At 45.7% G+C, this 27,423-nt stretch overlaps 1 protein-coding gene across 3 annotated transcripts in view; it reads right to left on the reverse strand.

Annotated features, from left to right (window-relative positions):
• MYO1B (myosin IB) overlaps positions 1–27,423 on the reverse strand; it is a 275,621-nt gene that overhangs the window by 216,270 nt on the left and 31,928 nt on the right. For all 3 annotated transcript variants that reach the window (XM_088466667.1, XM_088466666.1, XM_088466665.1), the window contains exons 2-3: positions 17,299–17,439; positions 11,228–11,343 (exon numbers count right to left, since the gene is read on the reverse strand). In XM_088466667.1, coding sequence (XP_088322793.1) covers positions 11,228–11,343; positions 17,299–17,433 — 251 coding nt within the window. In that variant the 5' untranslated portion in view covers positions 17,434–17,439. The remainder of the gene's footprint in view (positions 1–11,227; positions 11,344–17,298; positions 17,440–27,423) is intronic.

Here is a 27,423-nt window from a genome sequence, read left to right on the forward strand (position 1 = left end):
GGCTGCCAAAGTTTGCTTTGAAGCTGGCCAACCCTTTTTACGGAAGCCATAGAGGACAAACAATGCGTCCGACTTCCTAAACGAAGAAGTGCGGTCAACATAAGTCCTTAAGGCCTGCACAACATCCAAAGTGGCCACACCCACTGAAAGGCCAGGTGAGTTAAAGGCCGGAACAACTATTTCCTCGTTAACATGAAACTGGGAAACAACTTTGGGAAGAAATTCAGGACGAGTGCGTAGCACTGCCCTGTTCCCATGAAAAATCAAGAAAGGGGGTCTACAAGAATGAGCCCCTAAATCAGAAACACGTCTGGCCGAAGTTATGGCCAGAAGGAAAACAGTCTTAGCTGTTAGCCATTTAAGATCCACTGAGCCCAGTGGTTCAAACGGCGGTCCCTGGAGAGCCCTCAGGACCACAGCCAAATCTCAAGGCGCCACAGGTGGAACAAAGGGTGGCTGAATGCGTAGAACACCTTGCATAAAGGTGCGCACATCCGGGATTGTAGCAATCCTACGATGGAACCAGACAGACAGGGCCGAAACCTGCACCTTCAAAGAAGCAAGGCGAAGCCCATGGTCTAGTCCCGCTTGCAGGAAGGCGAGAACCCGAGACAGACGAAACTCCCGCGGTGCATAACCTCTCAGCCGACACCACTGGAAGAACGTATGCCACACGCGATGGTATATTCTCGCGGAAGACTGTTTCCGAGCTCTGAGCATGGTACGCACTACAGAGCTGGAAATCCCACTGGACCTTAACATGGCCGTCTCAACAGCCACGCCGTCAAAGACAGCCGAGTCAGGTCCGGGTGAAGACAAGGACCCTGTGACAGAAGGTCCGGACGTAGCGGCAACCGCAGAGGACTGTCCACGGACAGACCCTGAAGGTCTGAGAACCAGTGCCGTCTGGGCCATGCGGGAGCTATCATCAGGAGCGTCCCTCCTTCCTGTTTGAATTTCCGGATTACCCGTGGAAGAAGGGAAACCGGCGGAAAGAGATAAGCAAACCGGAACGTCCACCGGACTGACAGAGCATCCACCAGAGACGCCTCTTCGTCTCTTGTGCGAGACCCGTACACCGGCAACTTGTTGTTGTGTCGGGACGCCATGAGGTCGATCTCTGGAAGACCCCACCTGTCCACCAGCAGTTGAAAAACGTCCAGGTGCAGGGACCATTCTCCCGGATGAACGTCCTGGCGACTGAGAAAGTCCGACTCCCAGTTTAGCACTCCCGGGATGAAGACAGCTGATATGGCCGGAAGATTGCGCTCCGCCCATACCCCTCTACGAGAGCCGCCCGACTTCGGGTTCCTCCTTGCCGGTTTATGTAGGCCACGGTGGTAGCGTTGTCCGACTGGACCTGCACTGGGTGCCTTGGAGAACTCGACGTGCCTGCTGGAGAGTGTTGAACACTGCTCGGAGTTCCAAGATGTTTATGGGAAGCTCTGCTTCTGCCGGAGTCCACCTGCCTTGGAACAAGTGTGGACCCGAAACTGCTCCCCAGCCCCGAAGACTGGCATCCGTCATCAACAGGACCCTATTCGCCACCCAGAACGGACGACCCTTGTTGAGATGGGTCGTCTGCAACCACCAGGCAAGGGACAGGCGAACCTCCGGATTGAGCACTATCGTCTGGGATTTTAGAGACTGAGGCAGTCCATTCCACTTGGACAGGATCAGGTGCTGCAGAGGTCTAGAGTGAAACTGGGCATATTCCACCATGTCGAATACTGACACCATGGAGCCCAGTAACCTCATCGCCGAGTGTAGAGACACCCGGGGGCTCTGCAGACAACTGCGCACCCTCGACTGTAAGGCAGAGATCTTTTCCCCCGTCACAAAGATCCTTTGCTGTCCCGAGTCCAATAAGGCTCCGAGGTGCAGAATCCGCTGAGACGGGACCAGGGTAGACTTCTGCCAGTTTATTAACCAGCCGTGCCGTTGCAGTAGCGCAATGGTCAGGTCCAAGTGGCGCAGGATCCGGAGATCCTGCCACTAATAGAAGGTCGTCCAAGTACGGCAACATGCGGACCCCCTGCAGCCGCAGGGAAGCCGCCATGACCGCCATCACCTTGGTGAAAACACGTGGTGCTGTCGCCAGGCCAAAAGGTAACGCCTGAAACTGAAAATGGTCTCTGCGGATTGCAAACCTGAGGAACCGCTGATGGCGCAAAAGAATAGGGACATGCAGGTAAGCATCCTGTATGTCCGATGACACCATGTAGTCCCCAGGTTCCAGCGCCAGAATGATGGACCGTAGGGTCTCCATCCGAAACTTCGGCACCTGCAAAGATTTGTTGAGAGCTTTGAGGTTGAGAATCGGACGAAACGACCCATTGGGTTTCTTCACCAAAAAGAGATTGGAATAGAAACCCTGGCCCTTCTGGGAGAATGGAACAGGCACTATAACTCCAGCCTGGAGCATAGTGTGCAAAACTTTCCGCAGCTCCGTGGCTTTGTTCCGGTCTGATGGTAGACCCGTGGTGAAGAATCGAGCCGGATGTCTGTGCCGGAAGGAGAGGGCATACCCGTGTGAGACCACCTCGAGAACCCAAGTGTCTGTCGTGGTGACTGACCAACACCGGGCGAACTGCAGCAGGCGGCCTCCCACTTTGGGATCCCCCAAAGGGAGGCCCGGACCGTCAGGCTGCAGGCTTGTCATCTGGCTTAGGGGCCGGACGTCTGGTACTCCAGGCCTGCTTCCGGGGCTTGGCCGATTTCTTGGGGCCAGCCTGTCGGGGAAAGGACTGTGTCTTAGGCCTATACTGGGCCCTATAAGACCGAAAGGACGGAGTACCTGAACGAGAAGGAACAGCAGCCGACGGGAGACATGCCGATTTAGCTGCTGCCAGCCTGGCTACAATTTTGTCCAGGTCCGGACCGAAGAGAACTTCTCCGTTAAAAGGCAAAGCCTCCTAACCCTTTTGGAATCAGCGTCTGCCTTCCAGGATCGCAACCACAAGGTGCGACGAGCAGCCACAGCTGCTGAAGACATTCGAGACGCCAGAGTACTAACATCCAAGGCCGCTTCGTTGATATAAGTGGCCGAATCCCGGAGATTGCCGATCAACTCCGTCTGCTCAGCAGAACAGTCGGAATCGAAGGACGACTCCAATGTATCAGTCCAGCGCTCCATAGCTCGGGCAACCCAGCAAATGGCCATAGCCGGCCGCGCAGCCCCCCCCCCGCAAGGGAATAGACGGACTTCAGGTAGATCTCCACCTTGCGGTCCGTAGCATCCTTAAGGGAGGACATGGATGGCATGGGTAAAGTGACACTACGGACAAGGCGTGTCACATGAGAATCCACCTGAGGAGAGGATTCCCACTTTGCAATATAATTGTCCGCAAACGGATACGCCACTGCTAAACGCCTTTGAGGCTGATATCGTTTGCCTGGCTGTTTCCACGCTTCCTCTAGGTGGTCAACTAATTGCCCCGAAAGAGGAAACACTGTGGTATCTCCTTTAACATTTTTGAAAAAGGCGTATTTGGACTTTGATACTGGAGGCTCCTCATCCTCAATAACTAAAGCAGTACGGACTGCACGAATAAGGCCAGGTATATACACCTTAGACTTAGCGTCCGACTCTTTAGGGCGGGAAGTTTCCTGGTCAGAAAGATCCAGAATCTCCTCATCATCGGACGTCCCGTCGTCATCCTCATAAGGAGCAGACAGAGACTCCACCGGCCGCTTGTGAGGCCGCATCACAGACTCCCCTTGAAACACTTCTGACAACTGCTGTACAGAGCTTGTTAACGAATTAACCCACGCAGGCTCATGAGAGACCTGAGGGGGGGAAATAGGGAGACTGTGGGGTACCATCAATTGTCTTGGGAAACCCTGCATGGGTGACGACACCACTGACTGCTGGGACAAACCCATCTGAGTGAGGGCAGGCTGCGGAGCTAACTGGCCCACGAGGGTTGTAAGCACTTTGGCAAAACAAGCCCAGGGCGGCTCCTGTACCGGAGCTGTGACCGTAATCGGTCGCGTCAACGAATAACACCGTCGACATAGTCCTTCCGCACTGCCGTCCCCCTCCGCTATAGGTACCTTGCATGTAGTACATAACAGCTGGAGAGGAAAATCACTTTCAGACATAATGGTAAGTATGTGACCCCTCTCACTGATACTCGTTAGTATAGTGTGAGACCACCCTGCAAGCACCGCACCGCAAGGGCTTTAGCAGAAAGAACAGGGACAGTTAAATGCTGACAGATAGAAAATGAAAGTACAGGCAGCAGACGCTAGCATAGGTCACATACAATGCAAATAAATCAATTCCTGCACTAACAGCGCTGATCCTCAACTACACAGACTCAGAGCCTGGTAGGACACAGCGCTGCATACACAGATCTTATCCAACGGAGGAGAGGTATGCAGGGGGACCCAGACCATGATGCCACCGTTCTTCAGCGTCCAGCAGCGCTCACCATGCTTCTTGCAAAGATGGCCACCGAGGAGCAGAGAGGAGGCCGGCCTGGGGGAGGAGCGCTGACACAGGACCAGTCAGCGTGTGCAGAGAGGGCTGTGTGCAGCGGGGGAGGCGCCGGCTGTGAGACAGGGAAGGCGCGCTCCCCTGGCATGCATTTAACCCCTGGGACGCCGCAGCGCTACCGCTCTACCGCGGTCCTGCTGTCCCAGGGGGGTAGTGGAAGTGCAGGTTACAACCTGGCTCCACGCTGCAGCCAGTCCCCAGGTAGCCCCCTGCCTGGGGACTCTGGACCATGTGTTTCAGCGGGGACCCACCGCGGGACCCCGCTGCTTACCTTTGTCCCCCTTGATTCCGGCCATTGTCCTAAACATCTGGGGTCACTGCTAGCTGTGACCCCAGATGTCTACCAGCATCCCCGGATCAGTACCGGCGTTCTGGTACCGGCGGGGGTGTAGGGAAGACAGCATGGACGTCAGGACTGACTGTCCATGCTGTACTTCCAGATGTGCAGCCACAGCTGCTTGAAGAAAACTTCAGGGGCTCTTCTTAGCCCCCACTCCAACAGGTGCATCCGACTCCGGCCGGGCACCAAACTAAACTGAGGTGCCTTGGCTCGGGGGCGGGGTATAGGAGGGGGACCCTAGTGCATCCTGGGAGAACTGAAAACTTAACTCTGTTGTGTCCGATGCCTGACGTCATCACCTATACCCCAAGGTATCCTGTGGATACCCTATGGACCCTGAAGTAGAAATGTATATATACATTACTTTGTTTAATGAAAATTATAGGCATAATATATGTCTTTTTTATTCACCAGGGCTTATGTTCACGGTTTTCTGTAAATGTAGGGCATCATGTTTGCATTGCTGTATGTATGATGATTCTAATATATATATATATATATATATACTAAGTTTTGAAGACAAAATTTTCAGGTAGGGAAGCAGGGCACTGTGTGCAGAGCCCCTTAGATTGGCAGTGAAAAGGTATTTGGTGACCATGATTAGGGCAATTTTAGTTGAGTCAGTAAAACCAGATTGAAATGGGTCTAAAAGTGTATGGGCAGTTGGGTATGTGGTAAGGCGGAGGCAGACTATGCTCTCAAGGATACTGTGACGTGTTTTGGATTATTGGGAGGAGATAAGAGATTTAGGGGTCTATGTACTAAGCAGTGATAAGTGACAGAGTGAAAAGTGATAAGTCTGTGATAAGTGCCAGCCAATCAGCTCTCAACTGTAATTTTTCAAACACAGCCTGTGAGATGACAGTTGGGAGCTGATTGGCTGGCACCTTATCACTGACTTATCACTTTTCACTCTGTCACTTATCACTGCTTAGTACATAGACCCCATAAAGTATGACTGTTTAGTATGAGATAAGGCAGTGCTGTAGGACAAAAGCAGGAATATGAAGTGAAGGTAGTCAGTGTGGGTGTGTGACTTCCTTCAGCATCATTCAAGGAAGCAAGTGAGTTTAGTAAGCTAGCTTTGGGTTGCAGAGCGATGAAGTGCGAAGGTGAAATCTGGGACAGAACAGTTAAGAGCAGGATGTAAATGTGGAATTGAAGAATGAAGTGAGACACTGCGTTCAGGGTAGAAGAGGGTGGAAATGAGAGAGGATGGGCTTCAGAGGAGGAGAAAAGAACAGGGTCTAGGGCTTCTAGAATGCGTTTGGTGCAAGTAATCTTGGGAGGAAGCGGCTAAAGAAGAGAAGATGGTGGTTAGAAAGATGGAGAAAGAAGTCAGTAAATTCAGAGAATTCACAACAGTGGGAGAAAACTAAATCCAGCAAGTGACTAAAAGGGGGTGGGGGGGGGGAATATGTCTACCAGGTGAGGTCAAAGGAGGAAGAGAGTAAGAGCAGCTTGGAAGGGGAAACAGTCAGGAAGCCGATGGATGGAACCCCAACCGCCGGCTTCCCGACTGTATAATCCTGGCAAGGGTTAAATGACAGGCGTCGAAATCCTGACAGGCAAAACTAGTCGCTTACTCCCCATAAATGGGAGGATTGTTAAAGGTAGTGTCAGCACTTAAGATATAAGTGGTTAACACCCTCTTATCCAAACATGAAATATGGCCTGCAATTGTCAAATAAGGGAGAACTCAACAAAAAAATAAATCAATAATAAAATGATGTATTAGTAAGATTAATAGAATGATAAAATACAATTCACTATTGTCAATGAAAAACAAAATGTAAAATAACAAAAACGTTTTCACTATTGTAGATAACAATGGTTAAAGGAATAATTAAAAATACAAATAATTTAAAAATAATAAAAAAAAAAAACAGTATCACAAGTTAAAAATCTGGCTTAGAAAAATGAGGAATAGAAGAAATTTGAAATGCTCACTTAAAATTGCAATGCATTTCACAGCACCTGGGCGCTACCTCAGGCAGTGATAAATTAATATTAACATTTTTTTGCAGTGAATGTGGCTAGCATCAGATTTTGATTAATAGTAGACAGGGGCGTATTTATAACGGGTGAAGGGTGTGCGGGGCACACGGGTCCCTGGGTCCAGGGTGGACCAGCACCGCACACCCTGCACCCATATTATACTTACCTCTCTGGAGTACCACATCGGCGCCGGTGTCTGCGCTGTAAAAAACGCCTGAAAAATGGCCACCGCGGCCATTTTCCTGCCGTTTGCACATGTGCAGTACAGGGAAAATGCCCGCCACGGACATTTTCTCGGTGACCTGTGCATGCGCTATAGACTCTATAAGTGTGGCGCTGGCCGTGCACCGCTCAGTGCACTGCCGGACAGAGAGGAGGGGGCCCGTGACGAACACTGCACACGGGCCCCCTCCTCTCTAGAAACGCCCCTGGTTGTAGGGTATATTAAATATAAAACACAGTTAAATTATTTCAGTTTTCACTTATGGTCATTCACAAATTAAAACTATAATTTAAAGAGTCATAGAATATGCACCAACTTAAGGGGCCAGTCCATTAGGCGACCTGAAAAACTGAACGTCTAGCGTTCAGTCCTTCAGGTCGCCAGGTGTGGTGCCCGCACTGAACGGCGTTCACTGAACGTCATTCAGTGCAGGACACAGACCTCCTATCTGTGAACATGTGGAACCTGACGCTCGTCGTCAGGTTGACGAGCATGTTCCACAGTTCGTCAGGGTCGGCAATAACCCAGTGTGCACGTGCATCGCTGGTGCTTGCCGGCTATCCAATAGACTACTTTCTGAACGTTACGACCAAAACCTCCTGGATTTGGTCGGATCGTTCAAAAAGTAGTCTAATGGATAGGCCCCTTTCATATGGAACATTTTATCTATGCTTTTGTATTAGATACTGTTAGTTACTTATTAGACAAAAACCTTGAGAGACATTCCTAACAACATTGTTTAAACAGTAAAATTTAAAGACCTAGAACAGGGGTTCCCAACCACGGTCTCAAGGCACACTAACAGTCCAAGTTTTAGGGATAGCCATACTTGAGCACAAGTGACTTAATTAGTACCTCAGTTATATTGATTTAACCATCTGTGCACAATCATGGATATCACTAAAACCAGGACTGTTAGTGTGCCTTGAGGAACGAGGTTGGGAATCATTGACCTAGAAGCACCTCATCCAAAAAAGTTCAACCAAGAAAAACCTAAAGCAACAGTCTAGTAGATAGCCACAATTAACAGACAAATACCAACTATTTTTCAAATTAAACACACCTAGAAAAGAAGTGTACAAGGAGACAGTTCAGAACAAGCACTAGTAAATATGCCCAGTGTGACTCGGTAACGCCAAGCATCTTTTTGCCTTCAAATGCATCTTATTCACACAACGATGGGACTAGATAGCACAAGTAGCTTCTGCTCAATAAAATGATATGCAGCATGTCTATGTTCTGTGTGTGACTGCGGAGGTATGTGCATGCTAAACGCTACGTTACAGTGTTACAGCCACTGACACTGTAGCGTAGCATTTCGCATGCAAATACACCATACTCGCTCACAGAACATAGGCATGCTGCATATCATTATAATCAGCAGAAGCTGCTTGTGCCATCTAGACGCATTTGAAGGTAAAAAGACGCACAAAAAGACGTTTGGCGCTACAGAGTCACGCCACGGCATGGCGCGACTAGAAAGTCTGTCTAACGCGCAAGGAGGCTAGATGTATGTGGACCCATCTGTGTGTATATGTATATATACACATAATATATATATTATAAACAAACCTTTATATGACATGATAAGTAGCAACTGGCTTTAAGCTAGCAGATGTGTCCTTCTCATGTGAGCTACAAAGGGATACTTCTCTCCCTGCCTCCCTTCCCCAGAGGTAAACCAGAGCCAGGGAGAGTACGATTTACCACAGCTCAACCAGTGCCAGCAGGAAAAAGGTTAATAGTCTGCAATGCTCCAAGGCCAGATAGATAGGCCTAAAACTAGGCCGCTTCCTCTACTGAATATTGACGGATAATATTAATTCCTTCAGCAGGTACAAAACTATTAAAGAAGCAGTGGCGTAACTAGGGCAGGGCGAGCAGGGTGCGTGCACTGGGCGCCGTGGGACTAGCGGCGCGGGGGGGCGCCGCTGGCCACGTCCACCCTAGTTAGCCACCAGTGTAGTGCCGACCGCAGTGAGTGCTGTCAGCGCTACACATTTACACAGGACCGGCGCTAGGCTTCCAGCGCCGGTCCTGTGCTGCACACCTGAGCCCGTTCCCTCCCCCTGAGCGCTTGCCCAATAGCGCCAGGAGGTGGGCTCAGGCTGTGCATAACACACGCATCGCCGCCAACGCTGGCGGCGATGCGTGTGTTAAACAGCAGCCAATGAGAGTCAGATAGACTCTCATTGACTGCTGCAGCACCCATTGCAAGAGCCGGACTTCCGTCCGGCTCCTGCAGTGGGTAATGGGACAGACGCCATGACATCATGACGTCTCTCCCATTATGCTGAGCGCGCCAGCCCGGGAGGACTGGCGGGTGGCGGCGGCGGGAGAGGTGTCGCGGTCCGGAGCAGCAGCGTGGATTCAGGTAAGTATGTTTTTATATATATATTTTTTAAAAACCTGTCAGCACTACTGGGGGTACAATGGGGGAGGGAGGTGGCTACTACTGGGGGGGACCTCTACTGGGGCGGGGGCACAACAGGGGGTGGCTACTACTGGGAGCACAATTATTGGGAGGACCTCTACTGGGGGGGGGGGGCTATTACTGGGGGCACCATTATTGGGAGGACCTCTACTGGGGGGGGCTATTACAGGGGGCACTTAATCGGGAGGGGGAACCTCAACTGGGGACCACTACTTGGGGGGGGGGGGTACTACTACTGGGAGCATTATAAAAGGGGCCTACTACTAGGGGCACTGCACTGGGGGACCACAACTGTGGGCAATAACAGGAAGGACCACTACAGGGACCACTGGATAGGGGGGGACTGCATCAGGGGGACCACTACTGGGGGCACTGCATAGGAGGGGGGGGGGGCTACTGCTGGGGGCACTATATAAGGGGCTTACTGCTAGGGGCACTGCGGGGAGCACTACAGGGGGCACTAGATAGGAGGGGATCACTACTGGGTGCCTGCATAAAGGGGACCACTACTGGGACAACGGCATGGGGGGGGGGGGGGGGACTACTGCTGGGGGCACTATATAAAGGGCACTGCATAAGGGGATACCGCTACTGGGTGCACTGCATTGTGGGGACTGCTACTGGGGGCACTGCATAAGGGGGAACACTACATAGGGCACTGCATTTGGGGGGACCACTACTGGGGATACTGAGTAAGGGGAACTAATTGGGGGCTGTATAAGGGGGACCACTACTGGGGATACTGTATAAGGGGCACTACTATGGGCCTGCATAAGAGGAACCACAACTGCATACTGGGAGTACTGTATAAGGGGTACTACTGGGGTTAAGGTGCATATGGATAGGAATGTTCAGCGTGAAAATAAAGGGGTGTGTCACGCCCCATTTTTAATTGACCACGCCCATCTTTTTTCCACGCGCGCCTTTGGCGCGCGCACATATCGGGATGTTGGGGGCGGGGGGGGGCTCCCTTTTCAAATTTTCCCTGGGCTCCAAATACCCTAGTTACACCACTGTAAAGAAGTCATTAAAACAAAGAAATAGATCCAGCTTTCTGGTCACAGACAGCAGCGCCATTCAGCAGCCAAAATTATCATCTATGGACTGAGGGCCTGATTCAGAGCCGGACGCTATTTGCGCTCGCTCGTTCAGAAAAAGGGGCCGGCTATATAAATTGAGCGCTCGCTCTTTGCGGTCTGTTGACGCCTCTATGTCTAAGCGAGCGAACGAAACATGCGCTCGCTGTTTTGTAAAGACGCCCCCTGGCCGCTCGCATCCTACGTCATATCCGCTATTTATTTGATTAATCGAGTACATCGAAAGGCGTCTGAACTGCTCGCAGTGCTTGTGGTAGGTTTATCCTACCGCAATCATGCGAACAGTTCAGGCTAAGAGACAACCAAGTGACGTGGTCGATGACGCTGCTTTGTTAATTATGCACACCCTTAAAACGCCCGTTTTGACCGTTTGGCACGCCTGCGTTCGGATCCCCACTCCCCGTTTTCAAGCACCTTCCCCTGTTACCACCCACAAATGCCTCATCCTGTCACTCAAATTAGCAGGCACTCGCTATTTGGCGAGCGCTCGATTTCCGATCGCACTGACTGGTTAGCGCATGCGCATTACGACCCATACGCATGCGCAGATGTGCAAACATTGCTCGGAGCGAACGAGCAGCCGCTTACGAGCGGCTCTGAATCAGGCCCTGAATCAAGTGAAAGTAATACTCACATGTGCGGACTAAGTTCATAGAAGTTGCGGTTTCTGTATTCCTCTACTTTATCTGGTGTGTAAATCGGCAGGGACCTGTATGGGTTTACAGATATAACCACGCTGCCAATGTAGGTCTGCAAGAAGATTGAGATACATTATTTTACTACAGATTTAGCAATGTATGATCTGTATTACTGTCACACACTCTCAATATAATATGTTTATGATGCCAATTTGCTAAAAGATGAATGAGTTAAAAAGAGTAGGCTATAGTTCTCCACTTCAAGTACAATACTAAAGCTACAGAAACCTGGTAGTGGATGAGTTTTTATGACAATACAAAAGAAAAAACAAACTTTCTAATGTTCCATGACTATATATTATATACATTTATTATTGCTATTAGTTAGATCCACCCCTCGCCAACCCCATCACCACTCAGAGCTTCTGCAGTAATGGTTTTCGGTCATCGATGCAAACCACCTACGGCTCCATCAATGGTAGACCAGTCAGTGGCCATCCCTACAGCACACTCATCCACTCATCATAATCAAACAGAACAATTCAGTGAGAAGTACACTGAGTCCAGTGTCGTTCCGCCTTGATGTTACTGTGGGTAGTGGAAGGATGGCTGTCAGTGGCTGCTGTTGTGGATCAGTGATCTGATTGGTGATGAGCATTGGGTGGCCTAGGGCACTCGCCTCAGGTACCCCCAACTTAATCTGGCTATGCTGAGAAGGCCATCTGATCAGGCTTTTGGCACATCTAGCTTTTGCTAGAAGTGCCAGATGTCCAATCAAACTCTGGTGAAGAGTCATGCGCAACATGTTGGGAAATGTCTTTCCCCAATGTTCAGTGATGTAGACTACAATAGGGTCATTTAGAAATCAATCAATCAAATAAATACATAAAATCCACACATGATTTTATAGGGTAGAATTGTTTTAAAGTACAAGTCAAGTAAATATTTGATACAAATTTATGTATTACCGAAGTAATATTCTGGGAATATCAACATTTTACAGGTGTCAACAATTATGATGTCGACATTTTAACCATGTTGACCTTATGAATGTATGTCAACCATCTTAAAATTTCCGGGCGTTGCCTAATGGGTCCAAGCTCTGAAAAGTATTGCATTCCGAAGTTTTGGCAGCATTTTGCTTTTAGTATATCCCGCCCTATATCCAACAGTTTTAGAGATATCCATGGTTGAGTACAAGTGACTTAATTAGTACCAAAGTCAATTTGATTTAACCGCCTGTGCTCAACCATGGATATCTCTAAAACCTGAACTGTTGGGGAGCCTTGAGGACCACATTTGGGAACTTCTGCCATATATATATAGTTAATTTCGGGGTGTGTTAGAAGATCAGGTTACTTTGCATGTTTCCCCTCCCTTGAACATTAGTCTCTATAAATAGTTAGAATTTATCATGCCTAACTACAGCAGCAAAGATCTGTGGGCCTGATTCAGAGATGTGCACAAACCCGATGGTTTGTGTAAATCTCAGATTGTTGGGATTCTGTGCATGTGCAGAATGGGTCCTGTATGACTGCTCACAGTCCCCCATTAGACGCTGCATGATTGACATGCTGCAGCGTTTGGGGGTCGGAGACAAGAACCATTCTCTAAAACGTGGGCGTGTCACCACCGTTTTGGAGGCGTGCCGAGCCCAGGGTCTGCGTCATAGGACGCAGACTTACTGGATCCGGCTGTCCAGCTCTGATTGCCAGGTGATCTGAGGCAGTCTCTATGGACCCCGCTCTAGGATCACAGATGCATGCTGGTGGTGTCTATTTCCTAGAGACACCTCCTGCTGCATTTGCATTTTAGTTGAATGGTATTACACTGCCGGTTCCCTTCGGCTGTGCAGTACTGTCCATCAGGGAAGAACCACATAAGGACTAAAAGAGACAGTTTCTTACTAAAAGCAATAAAGACACCCCACTTAAAAGATAATAGACAGTCAGTGAAATCAGATTCCGAGGATATCCTGTTACTGGGTGGAACACCATTTGTCTTGAAGAGGCCTGGTGGCCCCCAAGCGATATGGTTTGTGCCATAGACTACTGCTTCTTTTCTATTGTATGAGATTTATATTCTTTAAAAAAAAAAAAAAAAACTAATTAATCCCAGAAACAGCTAAATAACTTAAAAAAACATGGATGTCTGGCTGGGGTGTGGCAATGGCCTCTCACTTCCCTCATATGTAATCTGATCATCCTGATAAAAATAGATGTGGAATATATTTTCTGTTAAGACTACTGGATAGATTCTCTGCACATTTAACTTTAAAGTTATTTGTCATTTTATTCTGATTTCTATGGTAAGGGAACATTGCCTAGGAATTTGGAGGTGTACCTAAAGCACAATCATGCTGAGGGGTAAGCTGTCAAGTCCCAATTTTAGTCCCTCTCACTCTTCCTATACTTGTTCTTTCTCTATTTACCCTCCCTCTCATGCCAGGAATTAAAAGTACAATGCAGGGTGGTCAACACGGAATCAGTATGACCGGCGGTTCAAACCCCGACAGCGGAAGCCTGGCAGGGGTGAAGACCCCAAACGTCCAAAGGTAAGTATAAACTAACCTAATTCTACCCCCTAACCCTCCTTTAGGGGTGCCTAACCCTAACCCCCCCCCCCAAGTGCCTAACCCTAACCCCCCTCTAAGTGCCTAACCCTAACCCTAACCCCCCTCTAAGTGCCTAAACTTAAGTCTCCCGGGGGGCTGCCTAACCCACACCCCCTTCCCCTTGCCTAATCCTAACCTCACGGGGGGGTGCCTAACTCTAAATCCTCCCCGGGAACCCCTAACCTGACCCTCACCCTCCTTCCCCCTCGCGGCCGTCTGTGCCCGACGCCCAGCTAACCTTCGATCGGCAAGCCGGGTGTCGGGCTCCCGACGTAGGTTTAATGACAGGCGTCGGAGTTTCGACGCCTGTCATTACACACTTGCCGGGATTAGATAGTCGGGAGCCGGTGGTTGGGATTACGTCTGTCGGCTTCCTGACTGCTTCCCTCCAACACTAGTGATCGAATATTACACGCAGAATATTGGCATAACTAATCTGTCTCACACATAGCGGGGCCCTTATTTACTACTATAAATACTTGAGTTTTAAGATTAAAGTTTACAATAAAAACCAATTCTGCATGGTATTGTAGTAATAGCACAGTAGACAAGGTATTTTTGGATTAATGAGCCCAAATTAGAACATACGCCGGTCATTTACATACATAGCAACTATGGCCCTGATTCAGAGCCGGATGCTCTGACCAGAGCGCTCGCTCTGAATCAGGGCCCACCTCCATTAATATGGAGCGTCCTCCTGGACGCTCGTATAGCTGTGGGTCACCACACCATCGAAACTGCGAGCAAAAGCCTGCGGTTGAGTTTTTCAACCGCAAGGCCAGGAGTGATTTTGGCTCTATCAGAGCCAAAATCACTCCCACTGACATCACTAGTGATGTCAGTGGGGCCGGCTTCAGACGGTAGGCGTTCCCTTGGGAACGCCTCCGTCTGGCAGGCACGCCCACCAAAGGGGGCGTGCTGTCAGTCAACATCGACAGCACGCCCCCTTTGATGAGACACTCCGAGCGAAGGAAAGTCCTTCGCTCGTCGCGTCTCGCGCATGCGCACGACGGAGCTCCCTCCATCGTGCGCATGCGCAGTGCAGACCATCGAGCCACTTGCGAGCGGACAGCCGCTCGCGAGTGGGTCTGAATGAGGGCAAATGTTGTTAACATCTGAGTCATTATAGTTTTCTTGTTCATTAAGGAAGCAGCTTAAATTTAGTGAAATTCCTCAATTATAATGTGCTTTGGTATCCTACATTCGCCTATAAATATATTCAATGGAATATCGCCAGACTTCATTACAAGCATACTGTATACAAGCATACAGTATATATTTCCAGGACCGACAGTGAAGAGAAATTGTGCAGATATATGGCAAGGATCACATATTTTGCAGTGTGATCTCTTGCTAATGACCAATGAAAGTAACCAGAATCTGAAAAATTAATACACAAAAATTGTGTTAAAAGGGTATTGGCAGTAGGAGTTGTTTTTTTATTTATTTTTTAATGTAATCAATACAAGGTGCTAAACTGATTTATTCATCATTGTGAGACATTATAGGTGGTTTCATCGTCTACATTAGCCGACCATCAACTTTTTTGCCTGCAGAATTTAAAACAGCAATACTATTAAAGTGGAGACCCAGGGCTAAATTTAATAGGGTCAGAGTTTTGAAAATGTGCGAGTATATAATAGGGTGCGAGCACATGCAAACTCGCAAGTTTCTCACACCCCCGCAACTTGCAATGGCAAAACTTGCATCCAGATATTTTGCCATTGTGAGGATACAACTCGCCCCCATGTAATAGAGTGCCAGTTTTTTACTTGCACACTGACCTAAAACTCCTTAAAATAATAGACCTGCTTCAGGCTAGCGAGTATAGCCTGTGCAGGTCTGTTACACAGAAACATGCACAGATCAGTGAGATCCGTGCATGCTTCTGTGATAAATAAACCTATAAAATAAAAAAATGTAAAAATCACATGCCCCCCCCCTCCCCCTAAAAGGACAACAAGCACCAGGCTTTTCTGAGCCGGTCCTGGTTGTGAAAATACAGGGGGGGGGGGAGGGAAACGTAGGCTCGTGTTGGGTGGGAAGCACACTTTTTTGCTTAGCATAAAATATGTAAGTGTTTTATTATTTATTAACATTTTCTTATATAGCGCAACATATTCCGTTACACTTCAGAAATGGAAACCTTAATAGAACAAAACTGGGTAATAACAGACAGACATAGAGGTAGGAAGGCCCTGCTCGCAAGCTTACAATCTATAGGGAAATATGCATTGATACACAAGGATAGGTGCTATATTGCATTTTGGTCCAGCCAGATTGCTAAGGTTCTTGGTGGTCTGTATGATCCAGTCACACAGGAATGTTGGCCAAAGGTCAGGTGAATGAAAGAATATGTGTGAGGCTATGTGTGGACTGTGAGAGGGGGTGTAATTAGAAATGGAAACTATGAAGGTTATGTGGGCCGTTCTGAAATCTGATAAGCTAGTCTGAAGAGGTGAGTTTTCATGGAACACTTGAAGGTTTGGAGACTAGAGGAAAGTTTTACTGTGTGTGGGAGGGCATTCCACAGAGTGGGTGCAACGTGAAAAAAGTCCTGTATGTGTGAATGGGAGCAAGTAATGTGTGTGGATGAGAGACGCAGATCTTGTGCAGAGCGGAGAGGTCGAATTGGGAGATATTTTGAGATAAGTGAAGAGATGTATGTTGCAAGTAAACAGTTTATTGAAATAAAATTTAATAACAAATGTGCTTTTCGCTATCAAATAAAATGTTAAAAATAAAAAAACTTATTCTCATGACCTGATTTGGTGCGAGTGTATTGGATGTTTTCCAATGCAACCCTGGCACATATGCCACTGTCGCTGAGCTGGAAAAGTTTTGATTCCTCCGAGCATAAGGGGTGTACATAGGCTGTTTTTATGTGCATTTAAATTGTATGTTTATTTTTCAACACATTTGCATCCAAATTAGTATCAGCCCCTACATGTGTGAAAATGTATTAGGCCCCTTACTATATTTCCAATGTCAAGTTTCATACTTCATATAGCATATCCTGCAATTGATGACACAAAAAAAACAACTACTTTTAAAAGAGCTCCTATGCAATTATGTGACCAATGCATGGGAATGCTTTCCTTGACCAATATTCACAAGGCATGGATTTACAGTAATATAGTATGCTGCATTGCTAATGTTTATTAAGCCCTCCACTGTGTGTATATAGGCAACAGGTACACTTTAAAATACTAACTCCAGAACTTTTTTAAGCAATGTCACCATTTGTTTCTGATTCTGGAACACACACACACACACACACAGTAAATCGACAACTGGGAATTACAGGAGCCTTTCTGTTCTGTGTGAGGCCATTGAAATCAGAGAGTACCCTCTACTATAACAATGTTATACTAGTCCCACCACCAAATACACAGCTTGTGTATAAATAAACAAATAGATTTAAAAATGATACAGTTGCTGTAATGTACTTACATAGATTTCACTGTGATCAAAACGCTTTTTGAGGTTGTTGATGAACGATTCTTCATTGAGGGGCTCCAAGAGCACCATATCACCCACGCCTATCATATTGTCTAGGAGCGAGGTTTTACCCTCCATCTTGGCCATGGTGCCCTATAAAGAAAAAAGAAATGTGGTCATAATGTGAAACAAAAGTTACAAGTCCCTAATTTGACCACACACTGATTTCAGGAACATACTGTGTGAATACAAAATCTCCTCTTTTTATACAGCAGAACCATGGAAGCCCAATACCTGTCATTCCTGCAGTTTGGGGAATAGCTCTGCAAGCACTTGCACCCAATACAGCTCAAAACATAGCAATCTACAGCAGTTTGAAGCAAACTGTATAAAACAGGCTGCCAATGCCTGGGATTGTACAACTGTCACAGTCCACTCAGCTGCATGCTCTTATGTATGTAGGCGGGGTTAGTATCTCATATCAAAGGGCCAAGCTGTGGGGAGGAATTCACCAAAATCCTTTTTTCCCTGGCATTTCTCTTAAAATAAAAAATAAAAAGTAAAAAAAAAGTCACTCAGGACTGTTGTGTCCTGTGTTATGTAGCATGCAGACAACTATACCTACATACGCATACTGTGATCTGGACTGTTTGCGGCTGGTGCAGAATGGCTGTTATTGCACTCGCATTGCGTGCACGGAAATAAAATGTTTATTTTTACCCATATATGGAGTTGTAAATATTCACACAACTGCACTGTCCCTATCTGCACAATTAGTTTCATATTCATCATCCACTCTCACTTGCACCAGCTCTATCCATGGTGTCTTATAACAGGCGCTTCCTAGCCCGCAAATCCAAGGACACACTCTTCATACACTCTCACTAAACTTTGCTAACGCATCATTACCACCCAGTTACACCCCTTCAGCTACAAATTGGAGATGAGATAAGTACTTCAGACTCTGCAGCAAAAAAGACACAGGGAGAGATGCACTAAGCCTTGGAGAGTGATAAAGTACTAACCTATTAGCTCCTGTCATTTCAAACATAAGGGTCTATTTACTAAGCAGTGTTAGGAGACAGAGTGAAAAGTGATAAGGTGCCAGTAAATCAGTTCCCAACTATCATCTCACAGGCTGTGTTTGAAAAATGACAGTTGGGAGCTGATTGGCTGATACCTTATCACTTTTCACTCTGTCTCCTAACACTGCTTAGTAAATAGACCCCTTTGTCTGTAAACTGACAGTTAGGAGCTGATTGGTTGGTACTATATCACTCTCCAAGGCTTAGTGCATCTCCCCCATGTCCATCTACAAGCTCATCTGCATTCAACCCCTTAGTTCACAGGTTTATAGTCAAAAATATCATTATAAGTAACCTATCCTAGCAAACTTGCTTGCCTCATTTTTACAATTAGCCTAGGTTTAAAAGAACACAATCAACTCATTTCTTATAACACAACCAGCTATGTTTCGCAGAATATAGGAAGTGACAGATCACATCCAAAAAGTAAAGCATACTAAGTTGCCAACAAGCCCCATTTTCCTGGGACAGGCCCAGGTTCTCAGGGTACAGGTTCTGCTTTGTAAGATATCCTCCACAAAGGTCCCAGCATTGAACCAGAGGCCTCTGCCGTGTACAATGGTAACCAGCCTGTATTATTTATGGGATAATGTATTCCCTACCGCAAGTAGTTCCATGATCATATCAAAAGGCAATGCAAACGTTTTTATAGGAGTAATGGAAATATGAAGCTACATCTAATAAACATAATAATTTGTGATAGATGTTCTATTCTTTAGCATACACAAGCATGGCCACACCATTCGTCGGAACTCTCCAGAACGTGCCTCAAACCATACTGGTCTACTCTCCCGGAACCTGCGGGAGGCTCCAAATTTTTCAGGTACCACCCCGCACTCCCGGAAGAGTAGGAACTTCTGTCGCATGCCGCCCACCTCCTAGTTAAATAGGTAGAATATTAACGTGAATCTGCGGTCTGGTGGGAGGGGGTGGGGTTTAATGACTTAATTATCATATAATAGCGTTATTTGGCTCCGCCCCCTATATAAATGTCCACAATTCATGGCATTTCGTCACGAGGGGGGCCTAATGGCACGATCATCCAGAAGCGCCCCCATCACTGCCCACCTGCTGTGGATGAAGGCGCTCCATTTAAATGTCGGCAGGTATGCCTCAAACCAATCAGGTCGCGGCACCCACGTCCCCAGTGAAGTGGACGTGGACTGATGGTGCAATTTGCATTGAATAGTGTCATTGTGGCTCTGCCCCTCATGTCACAATGCCATTAATCTCAGGATTTCATATTGGGGGCAGGACTAAATAACACAATCACATCATCGCACCCCCCATACTCAGTGCAGACCTGGCTGCCTTCTCCGGGTCGGCAATATGTTACAACAGTAAAGTGACGTGAACACCATTACCTTTACATACTGCTATCCCGTGACTTTTGGCACTTCAGTGTAATTATGGTCACAGAACTCTATTGTCGCTTTGAATATCCATACCATTTACAGTAATCAGTAGATTATTCCAAAAAGTAGCACTCACCTATTAGATAAAAAGTATGGCTAGATTAATGTGGGCATTTTTGAATTTGCACTGCAGCATCTTGCATGGAAAGCTTCATTTGGGCTGACCACCCATTGAAAGCATGAAAGTCATCAAACATGAACGATGTTCTTCACAGATATATCCGCTGTACACACCAGCGATTCACTATATATAGATATATCACCCATTCCATTGAGCGGGCGATATATCTTTCAGTGTGTATCCAGCTTTAGTTTTTTCTCTATAAACTTAATGCTGAAGAGAAGCACTGCAAGGTATGTGTTTGGGATGTAGTCAGCATCTACATCCAAAATGTCGACATCATCATGTCGACATAGTCAGAATGTAAACATTGAAAATGCTTACATGCTCAAAATGTCAACATTAGAAATGTCGACAGTCACAATGTCAACACATGGAATTAGGGTTAGGCTTAGGCTGTTGTTAGGGTTAGGCTAAAATATATGAGAACTACATCCTGACTGTCAACATTTCGGCATATTGAACAGAACAACATTATGTCGGTGTCAATATTCACCACAAATCTTCATTAATTATGTTAGAGGCATACCTAAACATTTACAAACTATATACAGCTTTAATTGAGGAATGAACATAATCCACTGGAACCAGGTAGTCCTTTTACCTTTATCTATGTCCACCCCCTTAAAAACAAAATACAAATAAATGTAAAACCTTTCACAAACAAACCAGGCACAGTGTAACTGCTAATCTGATTTGGTAACAACTGCCCTTCAGGTCACTCACCTACCACACCGCAAAAATAGCCTTTGAACCTAAAATCAACAATGAATGCATGCAGTTAACATTAGTAAAAGTTTAAAATGTATTCAAATTATTATTAAATATTACATTTAAAAATAAAATATTAAATGTAAAATTAATATTAAAAGTTCATACAGATTACATATAACTTTGTGGTTTTGCCATTCAAAAGTTATGTTACCAAATGAGCTTGTATTTTTAGTTATGTCAGGATTTGTGAATAGAGCTATTGAAAAGTGATGACAAACACGGCTGCCATCAGAAATTATGGGGCCCAGTCAAAAAAAAAAAGCAAAAAACGAACCAATCCTCCTACAACACCACAACATAACTAAAACACTGTCACCCTTATGTAAACCCCCACAGTATTCATAGGGGTATATTCATACTTGCCTACCCTCCCAATTCAGCCGGGAGCCTCCCAAAAATTGGGTACCGCTCCCAGCCCCCCGGAAAGGTAGGCAAGCCTCACGCAATTACCTGTGAAACCCCCGCAGCAGTCATCTCCCCGGCCACGCCCCCCTGCCCTGCCGATCTGGCTGCTCCCTCCCGGAATGGACAGCCAGGAACCATGGGTATATTTACTAAAGTGAGATTTTTTTGAAATGGAGATGTTGCCCATAGCAACCAATCAAATTCTACTTAACATTTAACTAACCCCTTCTAGACCATGGATAGGGAACCGCAGGCCCAGGGCCCGTATAAGGCCTCCACGGAATCATTTGGTATGGCCCTCATCTGGCTAGCAGGGTGCCTAGAATAGCATCCTGCAGCCAGAATCTATGCAGCAGTGCCGCCTGGAGCGTCCTTAGGATGCTTAAGATGGTCACACTGCTGCCCTTACAGCTCACCAGAGCATCCTCAGGATGCTTCAGGCATTGCTGTAATCTCCGGCGATTGTGGCCCCGCCCCTTTGTGATGTCACACGGAGGCTCGTGGCCTGCATCGGGCCAGCAAATAATGTTATATATATCAAAATGGTTCTTGGCAGAAAGGTTCCCCACCCCTGTTCTAAACGATAATAGCTAGAATCTGATTGGTTGCTATGGGAAACATCTCCACTTCTAAAAACTCTCACTTTAGTGAATTTACCCCTAAGAGAGCGGCAGAGCTAATGTGTGCACACTATCACTAGTTCTCTACTTATCTGCCAGAAATGTGCTGCTCCATGCTCCCAGGAGGCCACAATGCATACGGGGCGTGGCCACATCCCTGGTTGCCATGCAACCTGAATGCAACACTCTCCGAGCATACCCGCAAAGAGCAGCTAGGCATCGGGTCAACATGGGGGGGCCTTGAACACCCAAAATATGCGGCGGTAATCCATATGCCCTATTCTCTTCCATGGAGCCAGAGTGCTGCACATTAAATGCAATTTCCAAAATAAAAATGATTTTCAATACAAACCCGGCCCCTTTACTGCTGTAGCCCCTGTACACCCCAATGACATAGTAAACTTTTACGCTAATGGTACTCTTTCAAAGTATATCAATAAATTGTTATGCACAGAAGCTTGGAGAGAGATAAAATTGGAGATAAATAGCACCAACCAATCAGCTCCTGTCACTTTACAGGCTGTGTTTGAAAAATGACAGTTAGGAGCTGATTGGTTGGTGCTATTTATCTCCAATTTTCTCTCTCTCAGCTTTATTAAATCTCCCCCTAATGGGGCACATCCACTAGCAGACTTTGGAACGACTGCACAATTAAGACATTGTAATCGTGCAGTCGTTCCTCCAGGAGGAGCAGCCAGAAAGTCGGCAGGTATGCATTTGCCCCTTTATGCATATCTCCTAACATGACTCTCTCTAGGAGGGACACAATATTCTGGTCCTGGGCTTCCCTGGTAAGAGGTGAGGCTGCAGCGCAGTGCAAAATTCAAATAGGGGAGCCACAACAACTCTGTGTAACTCCCCTGTTTGAATTTTGGTCTGTGCTGCAGCCCCCCAGTAAAGCTATAAATGCGATTGATGCAGGCCTGAATATCAGTAGCTTAACTTGTTGAGGGTGCCTGACTACTTGTACAAATACACACCCTATGGTGACTACGATTGGCACACTAGCTGGTCACTTCCAATTAATTATTGAGAATTGGCCTCTAGTGGATAGGGATTCCTTCATTACTCAATATATGATTTATCGCCCGTTTGTTAGTGTGACTGTTTATCTATCTGCAGACATGCCAACATAGCATTACAGTTCTCCAGTGCCGAGAGGTGTACAAGCTGTATGCGAGGGCATAGGACTATAGTGGCATCACCGTCACGGCACCTGCATCTGTCTGTAACAACATCCTGCGACCAGTAGCATTGCTGTAGTGCTGCTCAGACTGTCCCAAAGGATGCATGTACCCTGAAGTGTGTAAAGCCTACACTTTTTCCTGTTTGCGGCCCCACCCCCTAACATGACATCACGTGCTTGTGGGGTGGTACAGGGCGGCCGTGAGCCCTGCACCAGCTCTGCAGTTCTATAGAGGCAAGTTATTTACCTTTTTATTACACCAAATAGAAGATGAATGTAATGCAATCAAAAATAATGTAAACAACTGTTTCTGCTTTGAATATTTGTATTACAACAGTATATTTGCCTAGGGTTATGCCATTGTGTATGCGTAGTGTACTGCGACGGACTGCGTTTTATAATGAGTATTGTAGACACACTACTATGTCTTGAGATGTTATCAACACATCCTCTCCCTGTCAGATCTTTTGTGCTTTGGAAGTCAAATATACCATTTTTTTTACCTTATTCCAATTGTCAATATGTAATACTTTTATTGCTTATGTGCCATAAGTTTTTGTGATGACATACCTATTTAATGTTTAGCTAATATTAAACAAGACTAAAGTCTATTTTGATATTTATTTTTTTATGCTTATCATAAATGTTACAAGGTTTTCATTTTCTGACATATAGCATATTCTTAGCACAATGGCATTATAAATATTCCAGCAGCAGCACAACGAGCATTTGTAGAGGTCATGTGTAAAGCTAGGTACACATCATGCGATTTTTTGATCAAACCAATAATTGGTACGATTTTTCTGCAAAATCACAGTCCCGATATCTGTGCTACACTCTACAATTAAATGAAATACCTGGCGAATTTCACAGTATATTTGCATATGTACACCCACAAGGATGATGAGGTAATCAGGAAAAAGCTTAGGTAATATGGGCAGATTATCGAGAATGCACACACCATGCATGACATCAGGAAATTGAGGCATAGATTTTTGGTCTTGGCCGGCAGATTGGATAATCGAAAGAATGAGTTTGTGGTAACTGCTTTATTGGTGAAACGCTGAAACAATCGTTCATACAAACTATACAATAAATAAGTTCGATCACCAGATTATTGGCAAATCGGCCTAATAATTGCATAGTGTGTACCCAGCATTAGTCTCTTTGGTAATCCCAACAAAGAGGGGATGATGCACTGGTTCAGGCTACCATCTCATGGAATACTGGAACCTCTGCATATTGTGCAGAGTGATGGGCATTTCTGTATGTCTGGGTATTTCCTGACCACAGTAACTGCGGCATCGTGAATGTTACATGGCTTTTATTCGGGTACTGCTACAGATTGTACGGGCATGCCTATTGCATAGCTTGCAGAACCTTTATACCGTAGAATTAAACTGTACTCTTGCATCCTTAAAAATCAAGTGGTTAATAAGCAAACTGGGAAAAATGGGAAAGCGAAATAAAGCAAACAACCAAGGAGAAGACCGGCCTGTACTCCCTTATCGGTGAAAAGACGGTTGCATTTGTTAGCATAAAGTGTAATTAATCCATCTTGGCCCAGCAAGATGATTGTCTATGTTTAATATCAGACAGTGATTAGGTGTATGACTTCTATTAACTTTATTATTTCCGGATTTCAAACACAAATGTATTTTTTACAAAAGAGCAAGACAATGGCATTTTCTAAATATATGCCAAATGTGTACAACTAGTTAAGGTTAAGCCACAGAGCTTTCAGCATATTCTGGCTGCCGGCACAGACCTGATATCTACTGCTGTATAAAAGTAGGCATATGTAGAACTGTTGCTTTTGTGTATAAATTTATAAATTAGGATTACATCATCTAAAAGCATAAATTCAATATATCCGATGACAAAATAAAAAGGTGCACATTGTGAATCCTGCTATATTATATACCTCATTGCCAGAGTTGGGAAATCCCAAACTCCTCCCACTATGAATGTTCTCAGGAAAGAGATCTGGAATGTTTACGAGATGAAACAGATGAGAAGCATACTAAGGGATTCTTCTACCTCATTCCACAAAGCCTGGGATACCTGGAGACTGCACCACAGCATTTCTTATCCCATATACTAAATGTATACTATCCTGGTTTGGTGGTCTCCTCCACCTTGTAGTTTCAGTCCATCACTCGGAGGTTTACCTATACGTCCTCTACTTTTGCAATCTTTTTTGTTCCCAATTTCCCTATTTAACGAAAACTTAAGCATCTGACCTTTGCTATTGTAATATGTTGTACAGTGTATCTAGTATCCAATATATTGCGTTAGTTCTTAGCTAGACAGACTAATGGTGCATACACACGGTACAATAAAAATTAACAATATGAACGATAACTATATCGTTCGCGTTCATTTATTTGCGCCTCCCAACCCCAAAATGACCAGCGATGCGCGGGCACATATGGACGATATCGATATCGACCATTGCCCGTGCATGCCATCCATTTCCAACAACCACCATCCCATTTTGTCTACCGGGGATTAGATAGAGGTGTGTTTTTTTGGGTAGGGGTTTTCGGTCGACTCACCAGATTGCAGCCCACTCAGGGAGGGATCCAGCTAGGGAGAGACAGATCATAGACTTCCACCTGAGCGGAGAAGGGTACTGCAGCTAGTTAAACTATAAATCTAAGGTCAGTCAGTAGGAATAGTCTTCCATTGCCAGTCTACTACCTGGTGTACCTCTGCACAAAGTAGAAAAATGGACAACTACACATACATGGGGTTTATGTATAAAGTAGTGAAAAGCGTGGAGTAGTGGACCAGTGGAGACCAAAGCAACCAATCAGCTTTGAAGTAGCATTTATCAAGTACATTCTATAAAATAATAGGCAGGAGTTGATTGGTTGCTTTGGGCAACTTCTCCACTGGTCCACTACAAACCCTGAAACATTGCGCCACAGACACTAATCTGGGACCAATTAGATTAGATTTTCCACATCAAAAGCTACAATTGTTATTTCTCTACCTCATGTACGTTCCCCACATATCTTAAATTGCAAGCTCATTTGTTTCATGTCATTGTATGTTATTTGTTTCTGTCCACTATATAAATAAATGATGGTTAAAATCTATTCCATCATTTCATACCCTATTACATATATAGAATATATTAGATATGTAGCCAGCACCACATAAACAAAGAAATAAACATTTTAAAGTGATTACCACAAAAACCATAACAACGGTCACTAGGTGACACCAATTAGACTTTCAAGGCCAGAGCAGCACTTGGGAGCAGTAAAATGTATAGAATTGGCAATGTTATAATCTAATAAAGAATCACAATATTTTTACACTATGTTACAGTATATTAGTACAAATATTTATGTCCGTTTGTTTATGAGATGAGAAGAGCAGAGGCATAACTAGGGTATTTGGCAGCCAGGGCAAATTGGAAAAAAATCTTATATAGATATTGAAGCCAGGGGCAGCCGCACGGTGGCTTATTACTAAATATGCCCTACAGCTAGGCCAGGCCCATGGAAAGTGGGCAGAGATATCCAAGAATGTTACAAGTGCAGGCACTTCATCTTCCTTAACATGGCTGAGTCAGAGAGACAGACAAATTAAGGCCCCATGTGGCCCTAGGTAAGATACCAGTCTGGGGCCCCTCTCCTCTGTTACATCCAGATTATAATTTTTACTTAGGTTAGTGAACCCCATGATCCACATAAAATACATTGAAAAAGCCATATGCAACAAAAACATTGACAAAGCCAGATCCATATAAAATTCATTGAAAAACCGAGATCCATGTTACATTATATGTACTGTAATATAATGCCTTAATTCAAATTATGCCACAGTGCCCAAAAACACATACACACAAATGCCCTCCTATTCACATTTCACCACACAGTAGTGCCCATTATTCACGTTATGCCACACAGTAGTAGTGTACCTTATACAGATTGCAGGGGGGTTTCCGGTTACCAGGAAACCTCCCCTTCCCAGCCCACACCATGACCACAATACAAATCGTATATAATACAATTTTACTACTGCTGTATGTTGTACTCAGTATCACAAATGAAACAATTTGTGGATCTTTTAAAATCAGCCAGAAATGAATACATCTGTGCACCAACTAGAGATCTGAAAAACATGTACTATTAGAGGTGCACTGAATCTATAGGGTTAATTATTAATACTGGTATCCAGTGCTTAAGACCACCAATATGTGCATATATGCAGTGCCGGACTGGGACATGAAGGGCCCACTGGGGGAAGGCAATGGTAGGGGCCCATGCTTAAAGGGTGTGGTCAGCTTCCAGAGGGGTGAGCATAGCCACAACAGAGGCTTGGCTAACCATTATAAAAGGACATAGCCTGCAGACAACATGGATTCTACAGTGCATGATATGTTCATCCATGTTCCTGCTCTATCAATTAACTCTGTAATAGAGTAACAAAGTATAATTCAAGTGCACTGTCTGAAACCTGACATTAGAAGAGAAGGTGGAGCCCTTAGGCAGTGGGGCCCACCGGGGATTTCCCC

The sequence above is a fragment of the Taudactylus pleione genome, unplaced genomic scaffold (assembly GCF_031769625.1).
Source record: "Taudactylus pleione unplaced genomic scaffold, aTauple2 ptg000066l, whole genome shotgun sequence".
NCBI classification, from domain to species: Eukaryota; Metazoa; Chordata; class Amphibia; order Anura; family Myobatrachidae; genus Taudactylus; species Taudactylus pleione.